This window comes from Zootoca vivipara, chromosome 7, assembly GCF_963506605.1.
Source record: "Zootoca vivipara chromosome 7, rZooViv1.1, whole genome shotgun sequence".
Lineage (NCBI taxonomy): Eukaryota > Metazoa > Chordata > Lepidosauria > Squamata > Lacertidae > Zootoca > Zootoca vivipara.
The window spans coordinates 54,285,489-54,312,435 of record NC_083282.1 but is presented as its reverse complement, the minus strand read 5'-3'; the positions used below and the strand labels follow the sequence as shown (position 1 = coordinate 54,312,435).

Below are 26,947 nucleotides of genomic sequence, written 5' to 3'. Positions count from 1 at the left end.
GACCAGCTGCATTTGGCTCCTCTTCTCCTTGAATTGGCTTTGATTCCAGTTGCTCACTATGGGAACACTTGCCTTTTATCCTCCTCTGCCACCTGAAGCAGACCTGGGTCAGTTTCATAGGCAAAAGGCTATAAATATATAACAAAATTCTGACATGTAAAAAGAAATATAGTACATCTCACAATAGTGGAGAAGACTGTCTTCCTAACTCATGGACATTTGTTGAAGCTGAATGTTGGAAGACTGAAGGCAGTTAAAGAAAGCACTTCCTTGCGCTGTGCAGAGCTGAACTATGGAACTTGTGCCCACAGGAAGCAGTGACGACCACCAACTTGGATGGATGAGAGGGCATTCATGGAGGGCAAGGCCACTGATGGCTATGTTCCACATCTTCTGTCAGAGGCATGATGCCTTGGAATACCAGTTGCTGGAAACTGCAGGGGGGCAGAGAGCTGTTGTGCTCGTGTCCAGCTTGCAGGCTTCCCACAGGCATCTGGTTGGCCACTGCGAAAACAGGATGTTGGACTAGACAGGCCATTGGCCTGATCCAGGAGACTCTTTGTATGTTCATGCTCATAGCAAAGATCAAGCAGCTGAACTCAAAAATAGGACTCTAACTCTAGAAAAGACCCTGATGTTGGGAAAGATGGAGGGCACAAGGAGAAGGGGACGACAGAGGACGAGATGGTTGGACAGTGTTCTCGAAGCTACGAACATGAGTTTGACCAAACTGCGGGAGGCAGTGGAAGACAGGAGTGCCTGGCGTGCTATGGTCCATAGGGTCACGAAGAGTCGGACACGACTAAACGACAGCAACAACAAACTCTCTTGATGCTTAAAAGGGGTGGGGCACCAAAACTATTACAAGCAAAAGGACACAGAGCTTGATCAGTAGTACCAGAATAATTAAAGTCAATGGTGCCTTTAGTTATTAGATCATTCAGAACCAGGAATCTTGAAGCTGTTTGTTCCTGTAGCTTCAGTTGCACTTCCATTACTTTTTGAGAATAGGTTATTGTAACCAAGACTTCATCTCCACACTCCCATGCATTTTGCATGCAGGCTCCTCTTCTTTTTAATATTCTGGGGTGGTGGAGGACACAATGACCTTTTAGAAGTGGTTGAAAAAACAACCCATTTCTATCCAAGAACTTGAATGAATGATCATAAAGTTAACTTTAGCCAGTGCTATTTTTCTAGACAAAGGAGTGCTGGAACTCACCATGAACACCTCCCTTGTTCTCTTATAATGGCAATGGCACTCACCTGACAGGTGCCGGAACTGAGTTCTGGCTGAAAAAAAGCCCTGACTTTAACCAACATTACAGTAACTTATATAAATTCAGGCTCCACAGCCATCGGGACCTCTTTATTTGTTTGTCTTTACATGCTGTCTATTTGACTCCACCTAAGGGGATGCGGGTAGCACTGTGGTCTAAACCACTGAGCCCCTTGGGCTTGCCGATTGGATGGTTGGTGGTTCAAATCCCAGCAACAGGGTGAGCTCCCATTGCTCTGTTGCAGCTCCTGCCAACCTAGCAGTTCAAAAGCATGCCAATGCAAGTAGATAAATAGGCACCACTGCGGTGGGAAGCTAAACGGCATTTCTGTGCGCTCTGGCACTTGTCACGTTCCTCCGCGCACCAGAAGCGGTTTAGTCATGCTGGCCACATGACCCAGAAAGCTGTCTGTGGACAAACGCCGGCTCCCTTGGTCTGAAAGCGAGATGAGCGCTGCAACCCCCCAGTTGCCTTTGACTGGACTTAATCGTCCAGGGGTCCTTTACTTTTTACTTTTACTTACTTACTAATTTGACTCCATCTACTTGAGTAGTTCTATAATAGTAGAAAGGAAAAGTTCCTCCTCAAGGACAAGGGTTTTCACTTCAGACTGCCTTTCAATTTTTATTTTTATTTTTTTTAAAACACACACCAAATATCCTCACACAGCTTCATTAGGCTGCCCAGTCAGTTCATGTAGAGTGACATGGCAACTGCATAGGGGGTCCTCAGCAGACTGATATAGAAAAAGTTGGGATACTGGCCTAGTACCTCTTATTTTTATTTTTTTTAATTTTAAATTGGTTTTACATAGTTTTATACATTTTAACTTTAACCATTTCAAACATTAAAATAAAAGGTTCTTCCAAACCTTGGCTCTCCTTCCTTCCCTCCATGGGTTCCATATTTAAAATAAAGCATCTTTTACCACTGGCCTAGTACATGTCAGAGGGAAAAGTACTTTACTTCACCTATGCCAAAGATGTATCAAATTATTTATTTCCTTCCTTTTGGTCCTAATAAGAACCTCTAAAAAGGTCAGTGCTTTTTTCTAAAAAAATGTTTAGGGGTACTCTCATTTTCCTACTCATATTGAAATGCTGTCCCTCGATGAGGCCAAACTTGGATTCACAAAATGTTTAGGGGTATGCGTACCCCTGCATCCCCCCTAGAAAAAAGCACTGAAAAAGGCTAATGGCAAAGTTTCCTGAAAAGAAGTTTTGTTTTGTATCTTGTAACACATGTAATAATCAGATCCATCATCAAGAGAACAATCAATTAGCACAATCTATACTAATTGATTCAGTTCTGCAGCTGTCTGCTCAGGGCTGGGTTATTAATAAACAGGGTGAAAACAGAGGCATTTCCCGCTTTCTTCCAAGTGGAATGAAATAGAACATATGCTCTTTAGCTACCTTCTGAGCACATGGGAAGCCATAGTTCCTTTAAAATCTTACCTCGTCTTTCTTGAAATGAACCAGGAATCCTTTCACATGGTCTACAATAAGCAAACCATAGAGATATGGCCACACCACCCACCCCTTTCTATGTACTCATGAGCTCTTCCTTTTCTAAACCAATCAGCCTTCACGAACACAGCATTTTGGGACTGGTGACTTTAAACACTGTAGAACTTTCCACCAGGTATTAAGAGAAAGAAGGAGAGAAAGAGAGAGAGAGAGAGAGAGAGAGAGAGAGAGAGAGAGAGAGAGAGAGAGAGAGAGAGATGTAGCTTTCAAGAGTAGCAGAAATCAAGTAGGAAACTGCATAGGTAGTCCAAAAAGGAAAAGGATAGTTTTTGATGCAGTTGTTACAGAACAAGAAACCATGCTGTCCACTCAGATGATACATTTTCTTTTTCCTATCAAGCCCTCTTCAATCAGATAAAAATTAAGAAGTAATATTTTGTGCGCTAAGGGGGGAAACCCCACTGTTGGCAGCTTCTTTTGCTGAGTGTGATGCATATAACCTGAGCATACTCTTTTTAATAAACTATTACATGGATGCACATATAGATAAGTAAATGGCAACAGCTGCACTTCTTCAGAAAGTCTGGTGTATGCATAAAAATAAAAATGTCAATGCTATGTGCAAAATGCAAATGATTAGGAAAATTCTCCTCCTTGAAACATAAATATTGGACAGCACCTCTTAACATAGAGAAACAAAAAATGTATTATTCTAAATCAGCTTTCCCCAACCTGGTGCCCTCCAGACTTTAGTTCGGGACTCTGGCTCCCATCAGCCTCAGGTAGCATGGCCAACAGTCAGGTGTGATGGGAGTTGTAGTTCAAAGCATTTGGAGAACAGCAGATTGGGGAAGGCTACTCTAGAAGCATAGACTGTGTGTGTGCGTGTGTGTGTTTTAAAGATAACCTTTCTGGACAATATATGTATATTATTTATTGTACAGCAAAGCACACAATTGACTGCCCCAGATGAATGAGAAAAATTAGTAACTGATGTTTTATGTAAATATTATTTTGTATACCATCTTTTCACATCTGCCATCTCTTTGCGCAGGAAAAGCTAATGTGCTCTTTCACACACCACATTAATGGTTTACCATAAACACACCAATCTGGGTCACTTTGCTCTTCCTTGCTTTCACTTGGAGGAAAAAAGCTATGATCCCTTGGTTTAAGAGTTACATTTGAACAAGGAATTGTGGTTTCTTTCACTCCCAACAAACCATGGGAGACTAACATTTGTTCTTGTATCAACTATATATATATATTTTGTAAGAAACCAAAATCCCTGGTTTGGACATAATGCTAAGCCAGGGTTCATGTCCAAAAGGTGCATTCATAGGAAATCATTTATGGGTTGCTGCAATATGTGAACTGGACGAATGCCTGCATTTGCAGAAATCCAATTTCTGAACAACTAAGCCACCCAATTTTGTGCACACAGGCAAAGTCTACTCCAGTGTAGAAGCAGAACACAAAGTTTAATAAAGGACTTAAGTCTGGCTTGGAAGTCTAACTTAAACAGAAGACCCACAGAAGTCTCTGTAAGCCAGCAGCACACCGACATAAACTAAAAGGCTGTGGATTTTACACAGATTACATGATATGCTATAGAATGCTAATACAAGCTCCTGGTTTTAGATGACTGAGATCCCACCCCCAATAATAGCTCAGTGTTGATTACAAGAGATTCCTCCAAATCAAAAGCATCTATGCTATGCTTCATCTGTATGGTGACAGACCATATTATATTTGCATCCCTGTTTTATTTTTTAAAAAAGGAATGAGATGTTTGCATAGAAGAGAAGGGCTGATCTATCATTCTTAGAAATGCTTAAGGACTCAACAGCACCACCAGACTTTATCAGTCCTACCTGATAATGTTAGCCTTGATGCAGAACCAAACAAAATCTTGAAACTGATAATGCTAAACCTGCTACCCTGAGACCTTCTCCTGATCTGAATAAGAGCCAGGTGCTAACTGCCTAATCTGAAGCATGTTTATTCCACAGTAATTTCCATTGAGGCTTTTTACCAAGTAAAGGTGCACAAGATTGTAGCCTAAGCCTTCCAGAACCCTTCAAGGGCAAATACTGCTTTCAATTAATCCCTGAATAGCTCTGTTGATAGAGCATGAGACTCTTAATTTCAGGGTCATGGCTTCAAGCCCTATGTTGGGTGAAAGATTCCTGCATTGCAGGGCATTGGACTAGATGACCCACGTGGTCCCTTCCAACTCTACGATTCTATGAATTCTATGAAATTACGATTAGAGTAGGAGGAAAATAATATCAGCAGGAGCACTTCCTGTTGAAAGCAAGACAGAGACATTTGCCCATCTCTATATTTAGCTGTGGCTGATAACTAAACTATCCCTCCCCTCTGCTGTCCCACTAAAAAGAGCACCAAACTTTTTGGGTACCCAAATATGGGAGTCATAATTCAGTCCTGCAAGGAGGAGGAAGACAAAAAAGTTGCAATAGAGTAGGAGAAAAAAAACAAACAGAAAAAAGAACCAGAAAGAACTAAAAGTTAAAAGATGCAAGAGCTTAAAAAAAAGTTGTATATAATATATAAACAGAATGGCTTTTTCCCGCACTTCCTCCCAATTCTCAAGACAAGAAACCATGAATCAAGTTATGGGTTAAAAGAAAAGGGAAAGAGAACAGGTTTGGTTAGGTCTGTGCGAGTGCCCTTTGGTGGTTATTAGGAAGTCATGCATTGAATAGACTATCACTCACTGCCCGCAGGAGGAGATGCAGCAGCAACAGCAGCAGCAGCAGCAGAAGTGGTGGGAGTGGAATTGACGGAGGAAAGAGCTACATGGGTTGGGCTAGAAACATTTTTTACATCGTGGTGTTGGCTCACGATGGAAGGCTGTCTCCTGAGGGCTCCCTGTAAAGAGGAGGCGCCGGTCTGGAATGTGTAAACTACGTCCATCTGCAAAGAATCAGAGAGTAAGATAGCTTTGTCCCACATTCAAAAGAGGAAAAGGAACTGGGAGAGTTGGAAGGGGAAACCGGGCAGACAAAGGATACAGATACAAACAGTAAGGAACCAAAGTGGAAGGGAAAAGAGGAAAAACCCAAGACACCCCTGTAAACAGTTTCAGCAGTTCATCCAAAACGTAGAGCCCCTCAGCAAAGAGCTCCTTTCTCTTCCCCAATTATTCCTGTGTTTGCAGCAGGTGCAGTATTTTAGGGTCCAAGTACGTGCTATGTGCAAATGCATATAATGAAACTTTGCAGGTCTATGTCTTGGTTGCCGTGGAGTGTCAAGATGGGGCACTTTGTAGTGGAGAAACTGCAGGAGGGGAGCCTAACTCCTTGTTTTATTCTGGTGTTTATCTTCCATCTGTTGGTTTTGTTGTTGTTTTTAAAGTCTGGTTCCTGTAGCCTGCCCTGGAATTGTTATTATTTACATGGATGGGCAGGGTATAAATTTGTTAGATAAAGTATTGGTAAACCTATTCCCTGGCCTCTTACTGTCCTGCCTCAATGAGCTCCAGATGCACATTTTGCAAAGGATAAATGTGCATCTGCAGAGTAACTGAAGCGGCAGGGGAGAGACAAATTTATTAAGCATATTTATATGCACACCACACCACAACTCTGCTACAAATCACTATTCCTAGGTGTTGCCCGAGTTTCATCACATGCATTTGACTATAACAGGTATGGGGCACCTCTGATGAACTACAACTCCCATGACTCTGACCACTGGCCATATTGGCTGGGGCTGATGGGAGTTGAAGTCCAATAACATCTGCAAGACCACAGGTTTACCACCTCTGGTGTAGTCAAACCACTTCTGATTTTAAATGTGTGGGTGATATGCCAGGTGGTGGGAATCTTATATAAAGGCAGTGGGAAGAAGGAGCATGAAGGCCGAAGTCTGAATGACCCAAAAGTGCAGCCTGCACATTGACATGTGTGGTGGATGTGTGGTGGGTTCAAAATGTCACCAAGGGACACTAAGGACAAGTGGCAGAAAACTCTAACCAGGAGTGGTGTGTGCCAGCCAGGCTTATTGCCAAGGTCCAGGCCCTGAATCAGAGTGGGTCATTTCGTTTGGCCAACATTAGGAAACAAGTCACATAACAACCAAGCTGGAATTAATTGCAGCAGCAGCTTGTCCATTCATCCCAAAGCAGAAAGGGCACAGCAGCATGCAGAGGTATCACAAGAGCAGAAAGTGTTCTCTGTATCATTCCTGGTTTAAGAAAGGGAGGGGCAGAAAAAGCTGCTGCACTGGTACAACTTCCGGTTCCTCTAAGCACTGGCAAGTCATTCTGTCTAAAGCTGGAAATGCCTTTTGCTCAGAAGGGAAGGACTGTGGCTATTGTATCCTGGATGCAGACTGTTTCGGTGGTTAATCATGCAAGCAGTAAAAAAGAATCCCCACTGTTTTCCCGAAGGAACACAGATATAGGAGAATCTGCATTACCAGGAGCTTTGGTTTCCAGGTTCAAGGCTTGTTTGCTTAGATCTACATTACATATCACACTTTTTAAAAAATTAAAAATCCCACAACCACTCAAGGTGTCTCACATTTGCATAGTGCTGGCTGTAGCAGGCAGCGTTGTCCATTCAGTGAACATGCAAAGCTCCATCAGTGAAACAGCTCTTTCACACACTGGACCTGGTCACTTCCTCCTTATTGGCTCGATGAGGGTTTCTTACAGTTCAGGAAACTTTGCAACACCGTATTATGCCTGGTTGTACCTACCATCATCTGCCATGTCTAGAGTAAAGAGAGGAGCACTTCTGATACTGAACGGCTCTCCCTCTGAAGACTTTGTTGTGGACCAGCATAGGCAACTAAACACAGACACTTCTCCTCCAGTGATGCGCAACTCTGACCCAGGAAGGGTCTTTGCGTGCCTTCACAGTGAAACATCCTAGGCAGTGAGTGACATGCAACAGTGACCTTGCCCGTCTGATACAAGACAGCATCAGAACTTTAAACAACCAGATGCTGCATCAAACTGTATGCCCACATGCAACCTTTGGCAAACTCAGTAGGTTCGGTCTTCATTTCATCCTTTGCATGTGACTTGGGTGTGTGGATCAAAACAATATTTTTAAAACAATGCACAGTACAAAGAATTACATTCCAGGTGGGCACAGATCACAATGGTAAAATACATGTAAAATATAGCTCATATCCAGGTCTCATGCAGACATTCACCCAAGATCATTTTGCTTCCTTAAAGGGCTTGGTTTCCTATCATGGAGGCAAGCATCTGGACAAATAGCAAATTTCTGTGACTACCCAAGGCATACAATGAAAAGGAAAGGACTGAGCATCAACGTAGGACCTCCATCCCACGAAGCTCAATCCTCAACTTGCCCTCGGTCCCTTCCTGCTTTGGTTCTATCTTCCCCATCAATCTCTCCTGCTTTCTGGGATGCACCATATACTAGACATGGCTTTTAAATTCTAGTGCATCCCCTGGCAGGCAGAAGGAAGAAAACAGTGAAATTACTGCCGTCTCATCTGTATTTATTAAATATATATCCCACTCTTCCTCCCAAAGGAGCCCAGGGTAGTGATTTATAAAAAATTATGTGACACTATATCAGCATCTCTAGTATGCTTCTCCTTCCCTTTGGATGAATTTCTGTCCGGCCAGGAAAATAATGGTAATAACTATCACGCAACAGTGAGTTGTCACCAGTGGTTAGGAAGCCCCCAGAAATAAAGACTCTTCACTGAACTCAGAGTAATGACAATAAAAATCCCATCTGCCCTATATATTTAAAGCAATATCATACGGTTTAAATAATAATAATACTGTGTGTATGGGGGGGTTATTGTTTTTGTTTGTTTTTATGGTATGTATTTTGTGTTTTTATATTGCAACTGTGGTTTGTGAAGGGTGTGAGCATTGTTAGGAGACTCCTATTACCTCAACAGAGCTACAATATTCAGAGAGGTATTACAGCCAATCCATTATCCCATGGAATTCTGCAAACTGTAGCTCTCTCTGCGGAGAATAAGGGTCTCCGAACAACTCTCGGCACCCTTAACGAAACACAGTTCCCAGAATTCTTTGGGGAAGGCCATGGCTGTTTAAAGTGGAATGACACTGATTTAAATGCAGGTGGGGTCTAAGACCGGTGATGATTGCTGCTTGCATGAGGTTGCTGCATTAAGATAGTGCAAGGCCTTGAGATGACTAATTACCCCAATATGCAAAAACAGCTCAAAAAGTGAGTTCAGAGCCATTTCATTTGAAAGACAGTAGTGGTTGGCAGGGTGGTGGAGGGAGCTCAGCACAGTGTGAGTGTTGCAGCAGAAGCATTTTATTGGCTCCTGTGCCTTGCCCGTCTCCCAGGAACCAGTAGTGATGTTCAGTACTGAGAATGCAGGTAAGCAACCCCACCCTGTCTGAGCTGCCCCACCAACCACTACTGGATAAGGGGGTACAGTGAAAGGAAAAGAACAAGTCAAACCTTTCTTATATTCTTCTTAAAAGAATATCTTAAAGCAACAATCTAGGGTTACACAATCTCAAGAAGATGGATGTTGCTGCTGGTATTTTTTTTAAAAATAATCAGCCAGTCCTTACACTTTATGAAAGTTGATGTATTGTGGATGCAACCTTCGCTAGACATGAAACTGCAGCTGACTTTCGTTCTGTGAATGCCACTTCCTTGAGAAGAATCCAGAGTCTAAGAATGTGCTTGGAGTCACAGTGTCTGCACAACTATTGTAACCTTGTTTTCGGTGAATAGTTGTCAAAACACATTTTATTACTTATGAAGAAAAGGTTCTGGAACTTGGAAAGCCAATGGAAGTTCTTGCAATACCATGGTCTCTCTGTGTGTATATCTGCAAGGAATGGTTAATGTTAGCTTCATCTTCATCTGGAATCTTCAGGGTGACGTGCCCCTGAATGAAGTGGCTGAATTTATTTGTACCATCGGAAATATCTGCAGCCTGGTCTGTGTTTGTTCCTCCAGAAAGAGGAAACTCTCTGCTGTGCTGTTAGCCTAAGCCCATGAACAGTAGGGAACACATTCCCCTTGATTTCACAAGGGCTTGTTCTTCCCTTTTGTGGAATCCTCCAAAAGTAATGGCTTTATCCAGGTTCACTTTCAAGGGCCATGGCAAACGCGGCAAAGGATTTAGTGTAAATCAACAGCAAGAGGGATTGTCCTTTTTCAAATGTTTAGTGGGGCTGCAAAAATCTGGAGGCCAACTGTGGGACCCTGAGCAATGACCACATCATAGCTCAGCAGGACTGCTATTTTTGTTTGCAAAGAATTGCATCTCAGAGGCAGGGAGAGAAGGTTGGCATCAAATGCTCCAACTTTTCCTGTGCATGCAGAGACTTGCCTTGGATGCAAGCACCGATGCTTAGAAAAAGCCCAGGTGAGTGCATCTGCTTAGCTGCATGTACATCAACACTACTAGCTCAGGCCATTGATTCCCAACTCTTCCAACAGTGTGAATGCACATCCCTTTCCATGGCATGCAGCCCTGATTTCACTGAGATGGGCTCTGATTAAGGCAGGAGAGGACACAGCTACGAGTCGCCAATGGAGGCAGTCAAAAGTCCCTAGCAGAGGAGAAATGAAAACTGTACCTGAGTCTGTATTCTGTTGAGACCCCGGAACCAGAGAATCTGTCCTCGCCGCAGCTCCATTTCAGCATGGTCGATTTCATCCATACCCTCAGTGTACTCCTCATCATTCATATCGTCCTTGTTAATGCCATGGCCTGCCTCCTTCAGGAACTTCAACTGATTGGTTGGAATGCTGCTGATCAACTAGAGATATACAGGACACTCAAGGTTAATTCCTCCCTGCTTTGTACAATTTTGGGTCCCCCCCCCAAAAAACACAGACGCTTATCTGGTCAGCACCATAACTCTGGACAATATTTCCATGCAACTGGGTCATGCCATCCCAAGCAGTGCTAAGCACCATCATGGCATTTAAAAAAAATAAAAATCTATTGCTTTATTTAATTAATTTATGTGTAACCTTTTGGACTGCTTCAGGACCTCAGCCTGGCTCACAGAATAAACAACATTTTTCATATAGCCTGTGCAATTGACAAAATGACTCTTCACATGTGTGCAATTGCATCTGAAAGGACTTCACTTTCATGGGAAGGAAACCAGGGAGAAAGGAAGAACAACAACAGTTTGCTTGAGAGAAACAGAGGGTGAGGATGTAAAGCTGGTTGTAAAAAGGAGTAGACAACATTTCCTTCCCAAGGAAGGAATTCCTTCCCAATGACAGAATTAGAGTTACTAATGTAGATGAATTATTCTCAATGAAAACTCCCCATGGCAATAGAATTGACAATCATGCCTCCTTAATTCACTCAGTTCTGTGGCAGTACAGAACTGACCATTCTCTGCTTTAAAGCCTGGGTCTTGAATTTAGACATCTAAAGTCAGGACTGGGAAAACCTGTGGCTCTCTACTTGTTGTTGGACTCCAACTCCCATCAGTCCCAGCCAGAATGTTCAATCGTCAATGAAAGAGGCACACTTAACAACATCCGGAAAGCCACAGGTTCCCCATCCTTGATCTAGGCTTAAAGACTGCTATGCTTTTTGGAGTTGAGTATTGACTTCATAAAGCACTTTGGACTATTAACAGCATCACCAAATTTTGCACCCACATAGCTGCAAAGTGTGTATGTGTGTGTACCATAACTCAGAGGTATGGTGGGTGCTTAGCCTTCCTTTAACAATATGGCCATATCTTGTTTGGGCTCACCTGTCCCCAAAGCAGCTCTCCAACACCAATGAAAACACACCAGAACCATTGGCTCAAGGTGAGTCCAGAACAGCTGAAGGGCTTCCCACCAAATTCTACAATGATGATCTGTGGCATAAGAGGAAAAAGGGCACAGTCAGATCAGCTTTGGTTAAAAAAACAAAACAAAAAACTATGGAGGTACAGAAAGAATTGTTACCTTCCAAAGCAGTACACTTTACATTTTCTAACTCATGGCATGTTACTAGACAAAAACATACAACAACTTGCATGCCATGTTCTAGTTAGCTACATTTGTGCAGGGTGTGCTCTGGAAAAAGGACAGAAGGTGGCTCCAAGTCATTTTTCAGACCACTCAAGGGACCCTCCCATTCCTCCCATTCTTGCATCATATAAGAAAGTGCTTATTCACATCATAAAACTGAAAAAGGAACTTTCGGCAGTGCATTGGTGATGTGTTGTTGTTGTTGTTTAGTCGTTTAGTCGTGTCCGACTCTTCGTGACCCCATGGACCATAGCACGCCAGGCACTCCTGTCTTGCACTGCCTCCTGTAGTTTGGTCAAACTCATGTTCGTAGCTTCGAGAACACTGTCCAACCATCTTGTCCTCTGTCGTCCCCTTCTCCTAGTGCCCTCAATCTTTCCCAACATCAGGGTCTTTTCCAAGGATTCTTCTCTTCTCATGAGGTGGCCAAAGTATTGGAGCCTCAGCTTCACGATCTGTCCTTCCAGGGAGCACTCAGGGCTGATTTCCTTAAGAATGGATAGGTTTGATCTTCTTGCAGTCCATGGGACTCTCAAGAGGTGAGCTCTTCTGTGTAAATACCACGTCTACAGCATGGGGCCATTTCTATGCCCGTTCCAATGAGAGTCCTGCCTGAATGCATCAATATAGTTTGTTAAGTACCACAAAAATTAGCCTCATCACTGGTTTGAGTGGCATGTTACCAGAGCGCCATAGCATGGACCCACACAATCAGATCCAAGCTTCAATGTGTATTATTGCCCTGATGTGCTCCACGAAAGCCAGCAGACTAGCCATGAGAGTTGTGAGAGTTTTCTTCAGTGAGATTCCACTATAAGGAATCGGAAGGGAAGACATCTGTACCATGTGTCCAGGTACTTCTCAATCGGATTGGTTCAGAGAGGTGAAGGCTGCTAGAGGATGTAGCTGTGGGCTCAAGAGCCGCGAAATGTGCCTTGAAGCATCTGCATTGGGGGTCCCCAGCCACTTCAGTCCATTTCAGAAACTCATCTAAGTCTGAAATCAGGAGTTCCTCAGATATGAGAGGTGTAAGTGGGGCATCTGCCTTGGGTGCAGCCAAGTCATGCATTAAATCAGCTGATACATGGCAGAACTTGTTGCAAAAATGATGACGAGATTTTGGCTTGGATGGTTTGGCCTATTCCCTGTGAATGATGTCACACAAGTTTGCGGGAAATGGAACTGCCTGAGCGGAGGGTGGAGCTGCAGGAAAAGCTGAGCTAATACCATGTGGCTCAGCTCCTGTAGTGGACTGGTCTCTATGTGGAAAGGAGAGAGAGACGAAGGGCCCCCACAGCCTTTGGTAGGGAAACTGCCCTGAGGGATTTCTGCACTGGGCTGGACTTCCCTTGACTCTAACCCTTGGGGATGTTGGGATATTTGTACACCAAGCTTCTCCAGCAGTGAGGAGGGGTATGGTTTGTGTGTCTGACTTTACCATGAGAAAGGAAGCTGTGTTTATCTCCTTTCTCCCATGTGATGTTTTTCATTGTACTTTACTTTCGCTTCTGGTCTCAGGCGAACTGGAAGCAACATGCACAGCTCTGAGTTTCTGAGCTGGGTAGCAGAGAATGGACTTTGTATATAGCCCACAATAGAGTAGTTTTAGATCTGCTTTATGGCTCTTTATTATCTGTGTGTGTTGTTCTTCACCGTGCCACTGGTCTGCTCTAACCGGCAGCCAGGGATGCACACAGGGCAATGCTTCAGCTGTGGGGCAGTCTCACGCTAGCCCCAGGCAGCATTTGCTAATATGTGGTAGCAGGGCTCCCTGTCCTCCCTGACATAACCGTATGAAACCTTTGAAGGGGTGCCCTGGGGGAAAGACCTCTGACAACTCAGAGGGACCCCCCTGCTCCCAGTGTCTGGGCTGAAGCAACATTCCTGCTGGCTAGTGCATTCAGGGGGTGATGTCTATGTGGGTTGAACACGCTAAAATATAACTGTCTGCTCTGTGGGAATAAAGCAGAGGCATCCTTAGGGAAGCAATTCCTCTCCACTCACAAGGGAGCTAGTCTATGAGAATCACAAGTAGGGAGAATGCTACTGCACTCCAATACGGCTCATGGGCTTTCCCACAGCTATCTGATTGGTCACTGTGAGAACAGGATGGCCTGAGCTGCCAGGGCTCTTACTCTTTTTCTCTGCTTTGCCTACTGATGCTGCCTCCTCCTCCACCCCTTGGGTTCTTAGAAAGGTGAAAACCTCCAAGTCTGCCTGGCTGCAGACCTTGCGCCTCTGGAGATGACCTGGAGACTGTCTTTCTGGTTCCAGAGAAGAGATCTTTCTCCACGCTAGCTGTCCTGCTTCCCACAAGTAGAGAACTCTCGTATCCAATCATCTTATTTCTGTTTTCACACACACTTGCAAGGCACGCCTGTCTTGTCAGATCACTAACTCCTCGACATACAATTTATCTTCTGGATAGATTGCCCATAAAATGCCTTACTGTGGTCAGCCTCACAAAGAGCTATATGGTGTTTGGCCAAGGAGCATGCTTCAGACAACAACCTCTGACAGTGTTCCCTTTCATAGTCTCTCCCCTCCGCCTCCAGTTTTATCTCTCCATTTCCTCATGACCCCCTTCCCGCCTGCCTCTTAGCCAATATAATTTACCTGGGCAACAAAGGTTCCTAGCACCACTGTGCAGAAGATGGGGTTCCGGAAAATGGCCTCAAAGACATTCCGCTCACCGTGGATCTTGCGAGCATTGATCTCATTGAAAAGTTGCATCATGACAAAAGTGTTGAAGACGATGGTGTAGTGTTCAGTGGGTGGGGAGTGGAGGGGGACGTTCCGGCCACTGTCAATATCAAAAAATTTCTCACCTAGCAGAAGAAGAGTTTGAAGAGAAAAATGCTAAGAATAACAACATTCTTTCCCCTACACACAGACACCAGAGTTTACACACAGACAACACAGTGTAGAACACAATCCCCAAACCAGGGTTAACTGCAAACGTATCTTGCGTGCCATTAAGCAACTCATTCTCTGAACAGCACAGGCTTGTTCTTCCAGCACACAAAGTAGCTTCCTGAGAATTCAAGGATAATGCACAACTTGCAGCAAGGCTCCCTAGGTAGAAATACACAAGCAAGAGAAAGACCCAAAATATGAAAATATGCTATACTGTACTGAAGAACCATATACAGAAGGGAATAAACACTGATACACATAGGACAAAAAGCAATATACACACCCAATGGAACACTGTTTTGCCTAATATTAGATGGTTTTAATGGCCAATAAAGGATCTTGTTGGTGCATATGAAGAATTTGGATTCATTCCCTAAGAAGTCTGTTGGAAATATTTCTTCCCAAGGACTCAGCATTGCTTGGATAGGTTTGAAAAAGACTCATTTGTCAAAGCAGGCTATTAACAAGTGTTCCATCAAGAATGTGTATTGCTTATTGTCTTGTGTGTATCCATTTTCACTTCCTTCTCTATAGGCTTGTTTGGTACATTTTCGTATTTGGGGACTTTCTGTTGCTTGTGTATTTCTGTATCCCTGAGAATTTCACTTTTCATTAAAAAAACAAGTCCAAAATCCAAGCTAGGCTTCCAGCCCTCATGAGTGTAGGACAAATATAATGTGACAATAGTGTCTCCAGGAAAACAGGGTATCAAGAGATAGGGACTGCCCCTCTGTAGAAGCAACCATGTGGGGTGGCACCATTCTGAGAGAGCCTGCTGCAATTCTGTAAACACCTTGCAGAGATCTGCTCCCTGCAGTTACAAAGGAAGTGCACAGAGGCAACACAGTAGCTCACTACTGTATCCCAAGGGACATGCTCTTCAGCCTTCTTAAACTCCACCAGCCAACTGGAACGTAGACACTAACCATGGAAATAAGAAAACGCATTAAACCATAGTTCAGAACAAACTATGGTTCAATGTGCAAGGGCTTGCTGCTCAAACCATGAGCATAGGTTTAGATGACATGACAACCCAGACTCTGGCTTGTTTTTTCCATGGCACAGCAGGAGCGAGGGAATGAGCATGGTGGGAATAGTTTCTTTTAAACTATGGTTTGAGATGAGGTGCATATCAGGCCAGTGAATCCAGAAAGTAACACATCTATCCTTGTCTTGATTCCCCGACTTTCCATATTACTTGTACTTGCCAAAGTCTGCATTCTGCGAAGTCTCAGATATTGGCAACCGGATGATACAAACCAGACCCATGCACACAAAAAGGACGGTGCAATTTGCATTAATGTCTTCTCAGGGCAGAATTAGGGTTGTATTTGGAATGAGGATTGTCAGTCCAAGATAAGGAGTTGCTGGAAAAATAGACAGCTCCCTTTATGAGACTGAAGCCAAAAGAAGGCCAATTAACATGTACTTGAACCTGTCCAAATTTAAATACATCACTTGAAGGAAAACCCAGTGTAAAACAGCTTTTAAAAGGCAAAAGAAAAGCTAAATTGTGTTGATAAAAGGCATAATTTCCTAGATTAAAGCTCTTCCCTTGGCCAAGGATTGAATGTATTGGTCATATAGTCTCCGTAGAGACTCTCTTTTCCTGACAGACTGTGTAGTTTTCAAAGCTGCACAACAGTCAGAAATTCAGCACATGCATGGAATTTCTGCCTCTGAACCCTGCAAGATCATGCATAGAAGTTGTTCCTGGCAGTCTACATCATAGATGGGGAAATAGCCAGGTATCAGAATCAGCTGCATGAACAGTTTCATTTTATTGAAAAAGAAGCCTTGTTTGAAAACTTTCCTGTATGCTAAATCACTCAACCAACAACTACCATAGAATTATTATAAATGATTACTGCCTGCTAAATTGAAGGCCCACAGTTTTTTTGTGGAGGGAAGAAGGAAAGTATGGCAGGGTAGATATAGGGAAAGGAGAACCTAGATTTTCCAAGACCCAACCTAATGGTTTCATGTCTTGCTAAAGACTGCAATTTCCATCTTTGACTCTCACCAGCAAAGAGCAGTGTGAAAATAATGGTGAGCTGGTACACAGCATGCCCCAGGATGTTCTTCATCATGGTGCGGGAAATGAGTGGCTTGTTGCGGCCATATGGCTTGCGCAAGAGCAAGGATTCGGTTGGGGGTTCTGTGGCAAGGGCTAATGAAGCAAAGGTATCCATGATCAAGTTGACCCACAACATCTGGACAGCCTTCAGAGGAGAGTCCTGCAAAGGGAGAAGCATCCATCAGAAGGGAGTGCATTTCATTTCTGGTCCAAGACTATGCCTTCCCACTCTCTCAGCTGCTCACCTGGAGCTGACATGCAACAGTTCTAACTCTTAACCCAGTAGTATAATCATCCAGGGATGGTCAAGTTGGAAGCCCAGCAACACTAATGCTACAACTGTAGTATTAAACTACTAAATATTTAGTGCCGGGTGGGAGGTTAGCTTAGAGAGCACATGCATCTTGCAGGGGGTTGGACTTGATGACCCTTGTGGTCCCTTTCCAACTCTACAATTCTATGATCTATAATCTTCTCCCGAATAACTTTTGTGCAGCCTTAAGGCTCCAACTCCTAACTATTTTCAGAACACCAACTTGCATTTAATTAATAAAAATAATATCTATGCAGTCTTCATTGTTGCAGAGATGTTTCAATAGGCAGTGACAGCAAATTTTCCAAGTGCTTCCATGCTGCAATAATCTCTACAAATGTATGGAGCTGGGGATGGCAAACTTTTGGTCCTCCAGATGTTGCAGGACTCCAACTGCCATTAGTCCCAAGCAGCATGGCCAATGTTCAGGGATGATGGGAGTTGTAGTCCAGCAACATTTGTAGGCTGCAGTTTCTCCATCCCTTGGTACCGAGGACAGGTCATTGCTAGCTATTAGCTGCAATAGCCACCTTTAAGGGTCATTATACCTCTGATTACCAGATGCTGATGACAAACAAGGGATTGCTCTCTTCAACAGCTTTGAGACCTGCCAGGAGCATCCAGTTGGCCACTGCTGGAAATGCTAGATGGATCTTTGGGCTGGATCCAATAAGGAAATGGCTACCTTTGAAATCCAACCCAACCATCTCCGTAACACATGTCTTTACACACTGCCCTGCATCAAGACCAGACATAGAGGCCCAGCAAAGCTAGGAATGGCATTCAGAATGGCTAGTTCCAAGACACCTCAATTGTTCCAAACAATAAGCTATAGATAAAACTCCTCCCCATTTGACTGATGTTACCTGAGTGATACAAGCGCCCGTGAAAGCCACAATCACAGCCACCACGTTGACCGTAAGTTGGAACTGCAGAAATTTGGAGATGCTGTCATACACATTGCGGCCCCACATCACCGCCTTGACTATGCTTGTAAAGTTGTCATCTGTCAAGATGATATCCGAGGCCTCTTTAGCCACATCTGTGCCAGCAATGCCCTGAGGGAGAGAAAATGAGGAGATCAAGCTGGCAATAGGTCGTTGTTCTGCTGCTACGATTGGTTCTCCACAGAGATAGGCTTGCGCTCAAAATGGCAGGCACCTTCCAGTTTCAGATGAGGACCACGAGATTGCAGGAGGAATTAGATGGCTAATCCCATAATCCCCCCCCAAAAAAACCATGGATGAGTTAACTCATAGGTTGGCAACGTCCGGCCCATGGAGGCCATTTATCCGGCCCACAAGCCGCTCGGTCATCGAGCCGCCCGCTCAGCAAGTCCCCCACCCGCTGCGCTAAACCGGCGCAGCGCGGCACAGGGACTCACCGAGTGGTGCCTGAAATCGCTTCTGTGCATGCCCAGATGTGATTTTCGGCTTCCGGACATGCGCAGGAGCGATTTCTGGAGCCTTGGACATGGGCAGCGTGGCACCGGAAATCGCTTCGGCGCATGTCCGGCGCATGTCCGGCCCACGGACAATCGTCCGTGGGAATGATCCGGTCCACGGCCGGAAAACGTTGCCGATGGCTGAGTTAACTGATTAGCGTAAAGGAAAGACAAGGCCCTTTGAGACATAAAATACTCCCTCTCTTTCTGAAGTTCAGAGTTGAGTGCCAGAGTTGAGTTTAAGGGAGGGAAGGCTTGAAATAGCCCATTGAGGACTGAGCAATGGGTATATAATTCTATTACAGGCAGGGAGGCACACAAAACTGGGTGGCAGGGGGGAAATGGTGGATCATACAGGAGGGTATGGAACATTTTTGCTGCAGATCCCACTGGTGATTTTGATTGTCCCCCTTTGCAACACCAAAAGTGTGATGGAAACCTAGGCAGTAAGTCTCTGCTCAGACTCCTCCTGCACCTCAGTGAAGAACCATGGCAGCAGATCAAGGCAGAAATTAGGCTTATTGCAAAACTCCATTCCAGACACACGGTGGCAGTCAGTTACTACAGAATCTGCCGCTGCCAGAACAATCCCAGCAAGCTTCAGAAGTATTAAGCAGGTATCCTGTGGTGACCAATTTTTCCTAATGCTTGCCTGCTGTGTCCTACTGAGCCCAGGGATTGTGAGATTCTGTCCTGAGCTGTAACATTCCTGACTTCTGCAAAGTGCAAAAACTGAAACAGAAAATAGAGCAGAATAAAAACAGAGCTTTAACACACACGGCTTATCAGCTCCATTATGCCAAGGCACACACAAGCAAATCACTAACCCCGCATGCTGCTGCATTTGGTTTCCAACACACCAATTAGTCCATACCATAGCAAATCCCACGTCTGCTTTCTTCAAGGCTGGGCCGTCATTGGTGCCATCCCCAGTCACAGCCACCACCTCCCTCCGTTCTCCAATGGTACTGTCAATAATTCCTGAAAGATGGGAGGAATGTCAGTAGAGGGCAGGCACAGAGAGACCCAGACTGGCAGCAAAACATCCAGCTGCAACGCAACAGGTCATTTCCCAAAAGCAATTCAGGCTGTGGTGGTTACAGCTTAGGGCCAATGATACCAAAAGGGCAGCCTCTTCCCATATGAAGCTATCCACCAAAGATCACCAGGGGAGACCCTTTCACACATGCCACTAAGGATAGTTGGTGAGGATACATTTTCTTTTGGGGCACCTAGACTGTGGAACTCTCTGCCTCCAGAAGCTTTGTGTGGCTTCCCCTTTGCCAATGTTTCACTGTTAGCTGAAGACTTAATAATAATAATAATAATAATAATAATAATAATAATAATACCGGTAATAATAATTTATTATTTATACCCTGCCCATCTGGTTGGGTTTCCCCAGCCACTCTGGGCAGCTTCCAACAGAAGAATAAAATAATCGATTAAACATTAAAAAGCATCCCTAAACAGGGCTGCCTTCAGATGTCTTCTAACAATCTGGTAGCTGCTTTTCTCTTTGACATCTGATGGGAGGGCGTTCCACAGGGCGGGTGCCACTACTGAGAAGGCCCTCTGCCCGGTTCCCTGCAACTTGGCTTCTCGCAACGAGGGAACCGCCAGAAGGCCCTTGGAGCTGGACCTCAGTGTCCGGGCAGAACAATGGGAGTGGAGACGCTCCTTTACTGTTTCGGCAAGCATTCAGTCTGCCTGCTGATGAAGAAAAAGGGTTTTTCTAAACTCAGTTGGTTAGAGCAGAGCTTTCCAAACTGTGTGTCCCGACACGTTAGTGTGTCGGCTGCAGTGTGTAGGTGTGTTGTGTGAACATTCCCCGCACTCCTGGAAAGGGGTTAGTTTAACCTCTGACTTGCTAGTAAAACTGAATTACTGTGTCGCAAAATGACACATGCCTTAAAAGTGTGTCATGAGAAGTTTTGAAAAGTCTGGGTTAGAGCGTTGTGTTGATAATGCCAAGGTTGCAGGTTTGAGCCCTGTGTGGGACAGCTGCATATTGCAGGGGGCTGGACTAGACGACCCTCAGGGTCCCTTCCAACTCTACAATTCCAGGATTCTATTTTTCTTAATTGTTGTTTTCTATTGTTATTTAACTACTTTTGGTTGTGAAAGTTGCCTTGAGTATTCCCTTCCAGCATTGGAATGGCAGGATATAATTTTCCAAGCAAAGGTCTGTTTCACACATGCAGGTTAAAGGCGAATGCACAGAATGCTGCTATAGGGAGCTGCAAATGCTGGGCTCTGTCCCCTCTATTCTCTTCCTCCTCCCACTTTCTGGAGGGCATTTTTTTGGAGGGCAAGTTCTGTCACCTCAGAAATCCTTACCTTTCACAAGCGTGTGTTTATCAGTGGGTGAAGATCGTGCCAGGACTCGTAGCTTGGGCCAAACCTTATCCAGTTGCTCTTGTTCCACCTGCAAGACAAAACCATAAACTCACCAATTGGCCTGGAACAGGAGCTTGAGAACCGCTTTCCTCTTTCCTCCTACCTGGAAGTTCTGAGAACTCACAAGTGACACATGCTTATCTAAAGGCAAACTAATATAATTTCACAATCCAAGGGGTTGTGTCAGCCATTCATGTGGGTAAAAACCCATTCTGTCCATGCTAACATGGATCTCATATAAAGCATAAGAAGGCTGAGGTTGGATGGCCACCTATCATGGATGCTTCAGTTGAGATTCTTGCGTTGCAGGGGTTGGACTAGATGACCCCCAAAGTCTTTTCCAACTCTACAATTCTCTGATTCTATGCTGGGCAAAACCAGCCGGCTTTCTGTATTTATCAGTGGCTGGAGTCAGCTCAGATTCAAAGCAGGAGGCCGTAGAAAATACCTGTAGTATTTAAAACAAGCATGGGCAGAGAAAAGCCCTCTCTATAGCTGCATTCTAGCCTTACCAAGCCTGCACTTCAGAGCTAAGAGTTTCCTTCTCAGGAGCTTGAAAAAGCTCATTATTCCCCAGAGATCACAGAATGAATGTGCTACACAGAATAAGGCACATTTCAGAAGCCATCAAGCAGGGAGTGCTCCTCTAAATAAACTGACCAGGCCCCCCTGAGCGGCTTCCACCCCATCCTGCTCCCTCAATCCCTTATTCATCTCCTCACCTCTCCTTTCTCATTGCGGATCAGCCGGTTGAATTCCTTCCCTTCCATGCACAGGAAGTCCTCCCCAGGTAGCAAGATGCCACACTTGGTTGCAATGGCACGGGCTGTGTTGATGTTGTCACCTGTAACCATCCGAACGGTAATACCAGCGCGCTGGCACTTCAAGATTGCATCAGGCACCTGTTGGAAAGCCATGAGATAACAGAGTCAGGAAGCTGAGCTGCGCACGCATGAGGCAGGGGGAAATCATGGATAAAGCCTGAAGAGGGAGCGGGGAAGGGGGAACAGCAACTATAAACTTACAGGAAACTCATTACCTGAGTCTAGATCCTTATGTAGTCAAAATGATACATCTGTGCTCAGGAGGGAATTAGCAGGCTCAGGGGGGGAAACCCAGATTTGCAGAAGTAGAAAAAAAATACTTAGGAATATAAACCTTAACTGTGGAAGCCCCACCACCTCAACAACACAGTAATTGTTTTAAGCAGGCGCAGTGACCACAGAATGCAGACAGTGAGGGGGAATGGAAAACCAGAGGAGGGAGGGAGGGAGGAGATTGGAATGGAGTATCCTGAAAGATGAGGTAGTGGGTTGACTGGAACCCTGAACAGGAACACTTCACTCTGCAACATTTTGTTCCAAGTTTCACTTGTGTATTTATGTCCATACATTCCAGACAACACTGCAATGCAACTGCTCCAAACATAGGTCATTAAAAAAAGCAATACATATTTGTTTAAAGATGTATATTCTGTTTAAGTTATTCCCACTGGACTTTCAACACAGTAACAAAAAAAAGTTATGGAGTTATCTTCAGATTTTGTCTCTAAATAGTAGCTCCTTTTGGCTGCGAGTCTTGGGGAACCTGCTCCCTGCCTTACAGGCCTCCTCCACCTGGCCTAGGAGGGCAGGGCACTTGAATGGAGTCTTGGGCTGGGGTATTGCTTAGTGGGTCTTCTTGTTATTATTACCCCAATTATTTAAAATTGTTTCAACTTTTTTAAAAAACAATTTAAAATGGTTTTAACTTTAATTTAACTTTAAACGATCTGATTATAGATGGTGAGGCTTCCAATTAGTTTCCAGACCCAATTCAAAGTGCTGGTTTTGACCTATAAGCTCTAAACAGCTCAGGGCCGCAATGCCTCAAGGACCACCTCTCTCCATAGGAACCAACCTGGACCCTGTGATCATCATCCGAGGCCCTTCTTTGGGTGACTAAAAATAAGAGATTGCCTTCCACTTAGTCCAAAATAAAAGGAACTAAGAGGAAATTGCCACGAACTGCAAGTTAAAAGTGCTCTGATAAAGGGTTGTCTTCGTATATGGCAGATCCCCTACTGCTGGAACTGTACAAAACCTAAACGCAAGCTGTCATTTATTTGTTACTTGATTAAATTTAGATCACAACCTTCCTCCCAAAGGAGCCCAGGGTGGTCCATGCATGATGACCTCTCTCACACACGAACATGCATTTCGCTGTATGTAGGTACAAATCTAGTATGTGTGCTCAGGGTTGGAACCAATTGTGGCTTCTCAGGAAATGCATAGTTCGTAGCCAGGCAACAAGTTTTTTTCTGAGCATTTTCTGGAATAGGAACAATTTCTAGCCTCTAGGGAGACATAAACTTGTTACCCCCCCCCCCCCAAAAATGATGCAGCACCGCGTGGGAACCTCTGGCGCCACGATGTGGGCGAGAGGGATTTTTTTTACCACTCTCCCACTATGGGACAGCAAAGTAGTGGCAGGCCAGCCTCCCGCCTTGCCCTGCACCACTGATTTCATTGCTGCATCCCTGCTCTAATAGGCTTTATCTTGTACCGAACAAGCCTGAGCAGGGAGGGAGGGAGGGAAGACATTACTAAGGCACCAGCAAATTGAATCACCGCCTCCAGAGCTACTGCATGCAGGGCATCTGCAAAGCCATTTCCAACCCCAGATAATTCAACATCTAATTAAGGAAAGACGTGTGCAGGGGGCCAGCGCTGAAATGTAATCAAGAGGTAGGCCTGGGATGGTTGATTCTGTTAGGTCAGTTGTCTGCTTGTCACCACCATAGTAAGCTGTGAGAGAAAACAGTGTGTGGGAGGTGGGGAGAAGCAGGCCGAGGAGGCGGATGCTCAAAAACGTGTCCCTTCCCTCAGCAGCCTTCGTTCCCTGTCAGAATCCCTGCAGTTGCTTCTGTGTGGAATTTGTAAATTAAAATTGCCTCATTCAGTATGAGGCAGGGTTCCTGGGCCCTTCTGTAATTGCTTGGAAGAAAGAATTAAGATATTTGCCACACCTCCCGCAGCACCGTGACTGGAAAAGCAGGGTGTGCCAAAATTCCCTCTTCCAGGCAATTCCTAACACAGCTGTCAACTCCTGCAACAACTGCACAGTAGGGTAGCATTCAACAGGCGCAGCTTTCCCCTCCATTAATGTGACTCCATGAAGGACGAAGCTGTACCTCATGACTTTCTCACTGCTCTGTGGCTGCCAGAATCTCACATGGGCCTTTTCTTCACACTACCAGCCTTACTGAAAACACAGCATCCCAGCGGATTCTGGGCAGTATCTAGAAATTCTCTGTGCACTGGCACAACAGAGGACGGGCAAGTTTTGATGTTGAGCAACAGAGGAATACAGCTGTGCTAGCAGAAATGTGCTGCATAACAAACTATGCAATTATTGTTCCACAAAGTTACCAGTAAACTGGTTATCCAGCCTGTTGCAGAAGAACATTCCGCTGGATCAAAATATTCTGCCAGTGGAAAATGCATGCCACTAAGTGAGTTTAATTTAGCGCTGCATTGGATTCAACTCATTGACTGTAAATGGGAAATACAGTTATCTTCAAACTCTGGCAGACAGTGAGGCAGGACCGTGATGGCAGCAGTCAGAAAGTTTATGGGACTAAGGCATTCAAAAGCAGGTGAGCAGGAGCAGAGAAATAATAAGCCAGGTCTGAAGATCAGTAAATCAGATGGACCCATGAGAAAGCAGTGCACAGGAGTCAAGAAAAAGCAGAGCCATGGCAAAGATAGGAAGTGACAGCAGGAAAGAAGAGGGGGCGGAAAGAGCAAAGGAGTCCAATATACTGAAAGTTGCAATTGGTGATTAAAGTAGCAGTGGAAAATGAGGAAAAGTGGCAAGGTGGACGTTAGAGAAGAGGCCTAGTGTAAAAGTCACTGGTTTGCACAAGCATCAGGAGAGGAAACAAAGCTGGCTCTGAAGGAAATGAATCTTGAAAACAGCTGGGACCAAATGAGAGTCAACATGACGAAAGAATATGATTCAGAGGGAAGAAGTGATTTGTCTCCCCCTTGCGCTAGGCAAAAATCAAAGAGAGCTATGCTGGTACCTCTGGCCGAACAGGGTCCTCAATGCCAACCACAGCGATGCAGGTAAGGTCAGACAGGATCTCGTTTTCAGTATCCCAGTCAGGCTCAACTCCAGCAGGGAAATCTCGATAGGCCAGGCAAATGGTACGCAGCCCCTGACAAGCCATTGGCTCAATCACTTTCTTCACCATCTCATCCCGATCCTTCATCTTAAATATTCTGGGTTCCCCATTCTTGTCCAAGATCTTTGTGCATCTGCATCAAAAGTAGAATGGGGAGAAACAGAAGGAAGAATAAGCATGTATTCCAGAAGCTGTATTCATGCAAGCAAAGGCAAAGAGCTTTAGGAACGTGGTCCAAAGAGATCGTGCCTTAGTGATGCATGGATTACACACTATTTTACACACAGGGATACATTGTCTACTTTCTCCTTCCCAGAATGACAATGAGAAGGGCTGTGCTGCCCTCTTTAATGGAAAGTCTGTACTGCTGCTCATTCCTAACTTGAGCCTTAACTTAGGCTTTAACTTACAAGGCTGCCCACAGATGAAGGGCCTGTTGAACTTCAGCAACTATATTAATGGGACAGAGATACCAAATACACTGTGATGCATATTTTGATTGCGTAATAGGACACATTCATAGCCACCTGGAGCAGACCAAGAGGTCTACATCCATTTGCTGTCAAGGTTGGGGGGGGAAGACGGCTCTATTGCTTTTATTATTTTATTTATTAATTAAATTTATATCCCCACCCTTCCTCCCAAAGAAGCCTAGGGTAGCAAACAGCAAGCGATAAAACAATAAATAAAACAATCCCAGTACAGATGTAGACAAGAAAGTGAGAGGTGCCTCATGTCTAGAGCAGAGCGGAGTCTTTCTCTTGGAGAAAGCCGCCCACCAGTGGACTGAATGCTGACAAGTTGGGATAAATAGAAGGGAACTGAGTAGGTCATTTTTAGGCATGCTTTGGGGACCTATGGAGTTTCCAGCACCTCATCCATGGCTACAGGGCAATGTGGTGTAGTGTGTGTTGGACCAGGACCTGGGAGACCAGGATTCGAATCCCCACTCAGTCACTGTTTGAACTTGCACCAGACACTGTCTCTTAGCCTACCTCACAGGGTTGTTGTGAGGAAAAAATGAGGAAGGGAAAACCATGTATGCTGCTATCTTGAGCTCCTTGGAGGAAAGGTGGGATAGAAATCAAATAAATAAATAGAATAGAACACAGGCCTCATTCTGCCCCTCCATGCATGCCTATCCTCTTTTTGAATACAGTGACTTTGACAGGCTACGAATGGGCAGCGGGTATGATCTTCAACGGTAAAAACATGGGAAGGAAATACCATTTTGTGGGCACAATAGGAGGGAGTGACGAACTGTTGGAAAGCAGCTTCTTTTATAACTAGCATGCACCACTGAATATTCCCTAACCCATGAAATTACTTGTGTCGTTAGTATTTTGCCACTTCAAAAACCCAGAGGAAATTCAATGGTCAAGGACTCCACTTATGGCATACTGCTAGGCTGACATAAACAGCAAAAAGGAAAAGGCTGCAAAATTATGCAACTGGGTTGGAATAGATGACTCTCATGGTCCCTCCCAACTCTACAATTCTATGACTCCTTGCAGTGGCATGAGGAAGTAAAATTAAGAGAGTACCTCTGTTCCAAAAAACACGGAACTATAAAAAATAAGGCACCTATACACTGTATTGAAATCCAAGTAATTAATGTGTAGCACAGAGAAGATATCTCATACTTCAAAACCCATGAGTTTGTTTGATCCTAAGTCAACCTTGATTCTGATGTTCCTTTGATGAAAATGAATACAGATATACATGTTCTTTTTATTATTTCAGACTGCAGCACCGAATTAACCATTACGACAGGGATGCTCAGTTTTGAGTGTGAGTTTGGTGCCTGCTTTATCCTTACCAGTGTTTGTGACACCGGCCAACATTTCACACAAGAGTAGTCAAGATGGGTGAAAT

The 26,947-nt window shown here is 44.5% G+C and overlaps 1 protein-coding gene across 9 annotated transcripts in view; it reads right to left on the bottom strand.

The window, feature by feature from the left end:
* ATP2B4 (ATPase plasma membrane Ca2+ transporting 4) overlaps positions 1-26,947 on the bottom strand; it is a 181,939-nt gene that overhangs the window by 13,162 nt on the left and 141,830 nt on the right. For 5 of the 9 annotated variants that reach the window (XM_060277063.1, XM_060277058.1, XM_060277059.1 and 2 more), the window contains 10 exons: positions 24,971-25,205; positions 21,627-21,806; positions 20,845-20,932; positions 19,379-19,485; positions 17,927-18,118; positions 16,694-16,907; positions 14,371-14,582; positions 11,490-11,597; positions 10,344-10,526; positions 5,600-5,689 (listed from right to left, as the gene is read on the bottom strand). In XM_060277063.1, coding sequence (XP_060133046.1) covers positions 5,600-5,689; positions 10,344-10,526; positions 11,490-11,597; positions 14,371-14,582; positions 16,694-16,907; positions 17,927-18,118; positions 19,379-19,485; positions 20,845-20,932; positions 21,627-21,806; positions 24,971-25,205 — 1,609 coding nt within the window. Of the gene's footprint in view, positions 1-5,490; positions 5,690-10,343; positions 10,527-11,489; positions 11,598-14,370; positions 14,583-16,693; positions 16,908-17,926; positions 18,119-19,378; positions 19,486-20,844; positions 20,933-21,626; positions 21,807-24,970; positions 25,206-26,947 lie in introns of all 9 variants that reach the window. The other 4 variants (XM_060277066.1, XM_060277065.1, XM_060277064.1 and 1 more) reach the window with 2 other exon arrangements.